This window comes from Xyrauchen texanus, chromosome 25 (assembly GCF_025860055.1).
Source record: "Xyrauchen texanus isolate HMW12.3.18 chromosome 25, RBS_HiC_50CHRs, whole genome shotgun sequence".
In the NCBI taxonomy this organism is placed as follows: Eukaryota; Metazoa; Chordata; class Actinopteri; order Cypriniformes; family Catostomidae; genus Xyrauchen; species Xyrauchen texanus.
The window spans coordinates 32,861,134-32,867,907 of NC_068300.1; the positions used below are offsets into that span (position 1 = coordinate 32,861,134).

The following is a 6,774-nucleotide window of genomic DNA, read 5'->3' on the forward strand; positions in this document are numbered from 1 at the left end:
CATACCAGGCAACATAATATGAAAATTATCTCCAATCTTGAACACAATCCAGGTCACAGTCTTATAAAATACTAATTCATTTTCAAACACAGGCTCTGTTTTGGTTAATTACATCTACAAATAGTGGAACACTCATATTATATTATGGCTTAGAGATATTTGGATTGTGATGAAGTCTCCAGTGACTCTCTACAGCAAGGCTTTATAATACTGTTTGATTGCATGTGTGTTTACTTTAGAAACACAAGACCCTGTATTAGTCAGTAATGCACTCTTTCTCTCCTTTGAGGTAGAGTCAACAAAGCTTTATATATAAAAAAAAATTAAATAAAAAGTAATGACTCACCAAATATTTTGGAACTTATTTAAGCAAATAATTAAGCTGGGTAATTAAGCCATGTAAAGTAATATAATGGAAATATGGATTTAAATTAATTATATATTTAACAAATGGGAATTAGGGAAACAAACTGGGGCAAGAATGATAACATCAGAATAATAGTGTGTGAATATTAACAGTAGTTGTCTTGCTGTCCATCTCTAAAACAGGCAAAGGTTAAACTATTTAACTTCTAGGATTCTGTTAAATATCCTGCCTAGACCACTGGATACATATATTTCTGTTTAATTGCTGGAATCCGATTTGTTGATGTTTTTGGGATTAATGCAATGTACCCTTGACTTAAGAGGTTGGGAAAAGACCTGATTTCAGAACCAGGTTCGATAGATTATTTCCCCTTCGCTGCTGACACAATCTGTTTTAACCAGCCTGTTTGTAATACTTTTGCAGCCACTAGCTTCTCATGGTTTTTTGTTTTTGGGACAGCTCTTCTTGGCTGAGGGGAAAATCAATTGGGTTGAGGTTGTGCTTAACACTGTTTTCTCTATTTCTGTCTCTGCGTGGCTTTGCTAATATGGCCTTTTACACACACACACACACACACACACACACACACACACACACACACACACACACACACACACACACACAATGTTTTTCAGGCTACAACCTCTGTCAGCATTCCCAGCATGCCCTCTGAGCCACCTCACAGTGAGGACAGCATTAGTGTATCCTGGCAGTCACCTCCTGTCATATTTAAAGGCCCACTGGTGAGATGGTTTCTTCCTTTCTTTCTTTTTGTCAGAAGTAAAGTGAATGTTTGGCACCTTCTAAAATATACAGATCTAACTGACAAAGTTCACAGAGGTGTCATCCTGTAAGCCTTGTTCTTTGCATCTCTTTTGTCTTTCTCTGTCTGTTGGGGACTTTTCAGAAGTTGCACTTGCTTGGCTTCTGGTTTCCTGTTTCAGATGCTTTTGCATAACACTTGACAGAAAATAACTGGTTTACTAAGTTGACAGTTAAAGAGTTCTTTTACTTGTCAAAAAGACTTCTTTAAATATGAACTAGTTTTGAGCATATATGTTATTAGGGATGTTCCTAAATAGACATTTTGGTTGACACTTATAATCAATAGTTATTTTTTAATTATAGCCAAAAGTTGATTTATTTGGTTATAGTACAGTATCAGTTGTTTATAAAAAATTTAAAAAAAGTATTCCCATCTGTGCCTGTCCCCTTTTTCAGCGCTTTGGTATTTTTCCCATTTATTTTTTTACCATAGGGATTTCATAAAATCACTCATGAAAGAGTTGTAAGCCATGAACCAAACCAACCAGCTCTGAGGTGAATTGCACTCTAAACTGTGAATTAAAGAAAATATTATATTAAAATCGGACAAAAAGAGAAAGGTACATGACTGTGTACTTACCGTCTGTAATGATGGAATTAACTAAAATCCCATGAAGCATTGTGAATTACATAATTAAATTAAAAACGATGGAAAAATAAAATGATCGATTTAAAGAATAAAAACAATATAGTTTGATTTGATGTCAAAATATTCATTTATTTATGTATTTATTTAAGTAGTTTGTGAGTAGGGATGGGCTTTTTCGAGTAATTTTGATGCTGAGTACTCTAACCCACAAAAAAACAGTAATTATTACTTGTAAATTAAAATATGATTTATGAGACATACGTAAAATTTGTATTTTGATTTATTTACAAACCTTACCAAGAATGGTTTAAAAAAGGGGGAAAATAAATGTATTTAATATGCATTCATTAAAAAAATGTAATAAATAAAAAAGATTTAAAAATAACAGGAAAAAATATTTGGACTCGCACAATACTGACGGCATTTGGGTAATGCATTTATAAACTCTGAGTCTACGTAATCATTAATCCAGATACATTTGAAAACTGCAGTTTTGTAACGCTCTCCATCCACACTGCCATTTACAAGCAAAAGTTGCTCATCCACAATAAAATGTATGAAAACTCTTAAATCCCCTAGTGCACATGCAAAAAATCACCGTTTCATGTGCAGTCCGAAACAATGCTATCGTTCTGTTGTTCCTTCACTGGACAGCAATTCTGAGTATACTTCCCATTGCCTTTGAAGGAATGCAATGTGAAGGTTGTACAAATGAACATTTATCTTTAACAATGCTATCAAAGTGGATAGCAGCCATTACAATGCCGCTACAAAGGCCGCCATCTTGATTGTTTTGGGTTGAATGATCACATCACTGCATCACATGACAACAAATACATCATTGAGTTTAGATATCTCAGTTTTCCCCATCCACACTTACATATACACTTGGGAGAGATTTTTAAAAAGGTGTTTTTACTGTCAAAAACGCTGTCTCAATGTGGACGGAAGGCCAAAGCGTAGAGAAAAAGATGCCTTTTCAAAACAAAATGAATTAGTGTGGACGTGGCCTGAGTCTACATTTTTATAATTTCACATGTTATAATTCAGAAAAACAAGGGGTAAAAGTTGGCTTTTTATTAAGTGCGCTCTGCCCATGTTTAAAGGTTTCTCACACATACTGGTCTGATTAGCTAACAAGATTCTTGTACCTCTTTGCATTTCATTTCCACCATAAAAACAGATAATTTTCCATCGGTCTGCATTACTCCAACAAGAACCAAATATCAAAAGCATATCATTCAGGAAGAATCAAAATAAAAGAAGTATTGCAACACTTGGCTTTGCTTGAAAGCACACAAAGATGCAATCAAAGTTCCTTCTCTCATCCAACAACTCAATGACACACATCCACAGCGCCCCTCAGTGGACTCAGTTGTAACTGATCATTTGAAACGCGTCATAGAAGTGTGCGGTCACTGCAGAGCTCGTTTGGCAAGCTTTCTTCACCGCAATTCTCTGACTGGTGAATTTTTTCCTTTCAGGGTTATGGGTAGTGTAGTTGTTCACCAGAAATTCCACTATTAAACATAATTTTTTTAATCGAAGATGAAATAACGCAGACTGATGGCTTTGACGGAAGCATACCATTGATTATCAACTTCAGAGCTCACAGTAGATTTTTCTTTAAAGGTTTATATGTAATCGTAAAAATATGAATGTTATTTTTACTTCTAGAACCAACTGTTGCGCGCTATAAGGTTATAATCTAGAAATGTATTTGCAAAATCAGGTATGAAAACATTCAATTGTACAGGAGAGAAGATAGATAACTGTTATATCAAATTCTATCATATTTCATTTTAACATTTACCAGATCAGGCTCATATTCAGCCTTACTATCAGAGCTACACCTGGCAGACGAAAAAAGGCTGATAAGAAATATCATAGACATGCAGGAGGGTCCTGAGACATATCTATGGAATATCATAGAGACTTGGAGGTGCACTCTTTTGACTTGGGCCAGTAAGCAACCACTAAGAGTCCCCTAGCAACAGCAGCGCCCCGGTAACCACCCACAACACTGTAGTATCATGGTGGCGAGTTTCGTCACCACTCATATTTCCTTTAGAAAATGTAAAAATATAGTTGTTGCGCATGATATTTAAATTGAGTAAACATAGGTAATCTGAGATGTTAAGCTTAGCTTAAATTCTTGTGTATTTGGTTGTGCTTTTGTTGAGTTAGATCACTTTTAATATGAAATACCTTTGCAGGGCCCAATGACTCAAATCCGCACTGTTAGCATCGGTGAGAAGAGACAACCTGTTAACCACACCGCCGTAAGCAAGACGCATATCAGCCCCTCCAATTCCAAACCCACCACTGGAACCAGGTATCTTGTTCACATATCTGGAGTCGTAATGGAAGAGTGAATGCATGATGTTTTTGAAGTCTTGCGTCACAGCTTGTCTAAAGCAAAATCAGAAATTGAGCAGGGGTAGGGGGGAAAATGCAATCAGAAGTGTCAAAAATGTCCCACGTGATTAAAAAGTGGGGTCAAAAATGCCCCATTAGTGAATTCCTCTTTTTTAACATGTCAGATATTGCAATAAATCTCATGTTATGGACACCATAGTGACCTGTAGTTGTAAGATATCAGAATGGCCCCCTTTCATAGACTGTAATGATGAATTTCTGCCTCAATTTAGCATTGTATATTTAGCAAACTTTTAATTATTTTAATTTTTTAATTATTTCATGTTTAAACTGTCAAATATTTCCCCAGGAAACCCCGCAGTGAAGCCAAGAAGTGCCGAAAGGTCTATGGCATGGAGAAGAGAGATTTGTGGTGCACAGCATGTCGCTGGAAAAAGGCCTGCCAGCGTTTCACTGACTGAGCTCTAGTCATTACTATGTCAAAATGTGCTCTTTGGTTGTTGGTGTACCATGGACTGAGAACTGATAAACTCCTCCACGCTCTCAGAAGGGATTTATCCTTGATAGATGAGATGATGCTATTCTGAGAGTTGTGGCCATTTAAATGTCACTGTTTTCTCCAGGCCACAAGAGGGTGCTCTATTCCTGCAGCTTCCATAGTGGAACATTGAGTTTTCAATAAAAGAAAAAATCCAAAAATATTTTAGAAAAATACTTATTAGCGTTTGCTGTATTGTTATATTATGGCAAAAAGAAAATCTTTAAAAACATCCAGAAATAAGACTTTCAAAGCTGATTTTACAGTTTATTATACTTTAAAATTGTGCATGTGTTCTTTGGAATACACTTGTTAAATTTGTTTGCAATCATTTTTAAGTGTGGCAGACTTTATACATGGCAGTTTTTACTGTTATCAAATTCTGTAAGCTATTTTTTTATTTGGAATTGAGTATTTTTGAACAGTTAACCATCTTACTTTTGGTTACATTTATTCAGCAACCCAAATTCAAATGCAGTTTAAAAAAGAAACCTGGCCTATCACATCATTTAAATTGAAATCGAACGGTCTAACTTGCCGTCTGTTCAAAGTTGAACTGTTTCTGGATGGTTTATCTAGCCTATAAGCACTTTTTAACGCCCATGAAAATAATTAGCTGTTCTATTTCGTTAAAGCAGAATACAGGTTAGCATTGCTGTTTCTTTTTGGAATCACATAATGCATTCTCGCACCCTTGGCTCTCATGTAAACAGTGACTGTTTTAGCAAATATCCAAGAGTTATTTCAACGCACTTTGCTATGTTTTTGCCTCCTAATATCTCTAAATAAGAATTAGCCTTTTAGAGAGAGCCCGCTGTGTACTTCAGCGTGAATAGTTGTAGTGCAAGAATGTAAAATGGCCTCTCTGCACTAAATGCACCAGAAAAACAAATTCTCTGTCCCTTACAGATCAACTGCATACATCTTTATAAGCTATGAGGTTTATTCCTATCAGTCCTCAGTATTAATTTAAAATAGTTGGCACCTTAATCGGCCAAGATTTTACAGCGACTTTAATAAGTTCACTTTAAAATTTAACAAAGACAGTCTGCTGAAGTCGTTTAGCACAATTAGGACATAGTGGCAAGGCTAATGTATACTTTGGTTTTCCGCATGCTGCTAAAACGTCATTCACACAGTCCGCCTACTTGTACATGCCTGTGTGCATTGTCTGCGCATGTGTCTGGAATTGACTGTTCAAAAGATTATCAAAATGTAGTCATGTGCGCATTTGTTGAATGCATCCACACGGGTTCACAGTGAATAGACTACACTTTGAAAGGCTAGACCAGCTGTCCATGTGAAAGATGTAACGGCACATGGAAAAACAAAGTATACCCTAGCCTTACAGTGTACTTTGGTTTTCTGCATGCTGCTATGTCACGCACAAGGTGCACGATGCATACATTTCATCATCAGCACAGTTCATACGAAGCCCGGTTTTTGTAGCCTTGCGTACTTGTAGGCATTGTCTGTACATATGTCTGAAGTTTACTGTACTAAAGTATATCACAAAGCAGTCATAGTGCGCATGTCGATACAAGCTAATGGTCAATAAATGTAATCATTACCACAGTCGGCATGGACAATCCACATGCAGCCCAGTTTTTGTAGCCTTGTGTAGTTATACGCGTATTTCATTTGCGCGTGTATCTGGAGTTGGCTTCTAAAGGCTATCACAAAGCATTCGTAGTGCGCATGCGTCGAACGCCACCATTTGGGCCCACGGTCAATAAGCAACACTTTGAAAGGTAAGTGAAAAATGAAGTATACCCTAGCCTTAAAGTATACTTTGGTTTTCTGTGTGCCACTACATCTTGTGCACATAAATTCCATCATCAGCATTTCATCAGTGTGCAGTCCAGTTTTTATAGCTTTGTATGATTGTGCACATGCGCATGTGTCTGGAGTTGACTGGTCTAAAGTGTATCACAAAGCAGTCTGTAAAGGGGGTTAAGATTGGCAAGGAGGAGGCGAGAACCGGCTTAACAATATAGATCATATTTAATTACATAAAAAGACACACACAAACACATACAGGGCAGCTGTCTGTAAATCCCTCTCTCTCTGTCCCAC

The 6,774-nt window shown here is 36.7% G+C and overlaps 1 protein-coding gene across 3 annotated transcripts in view; it reads left to right on the plus strand.

The window, feature by feature from the left end:
* LOC127618600 (zinc finger protein 704-like) overlaps positions 1-6,774 on the plus strand; it is a 110,011-nt gene extending 103,237 nt beyond the window's left edge. For 2 of the 3 annotated variants that reach the window (XM_052091165.1, XM_052091166.1), the window contains exons 7-9: positions 1,003-1,110; positions 3,998-4,116; positions 4,510-6,774. In XM_052091165.1, coding sequence (XP_051947125.1) covers positions 1,003-1,110; positions 3,998-4,116; positions 4,510-4,621 — 339 coding nt within the window. In that variant the 3' untranslated portion in view covers positions 4,622-6,774. The remainder of the gene's footprint in view (positions 1-1,002; positions 1,111-3,997; positions 4,117-4,509) is intronic. The other variant, XM_052091167.1, reaches the window with a different exon arrangement.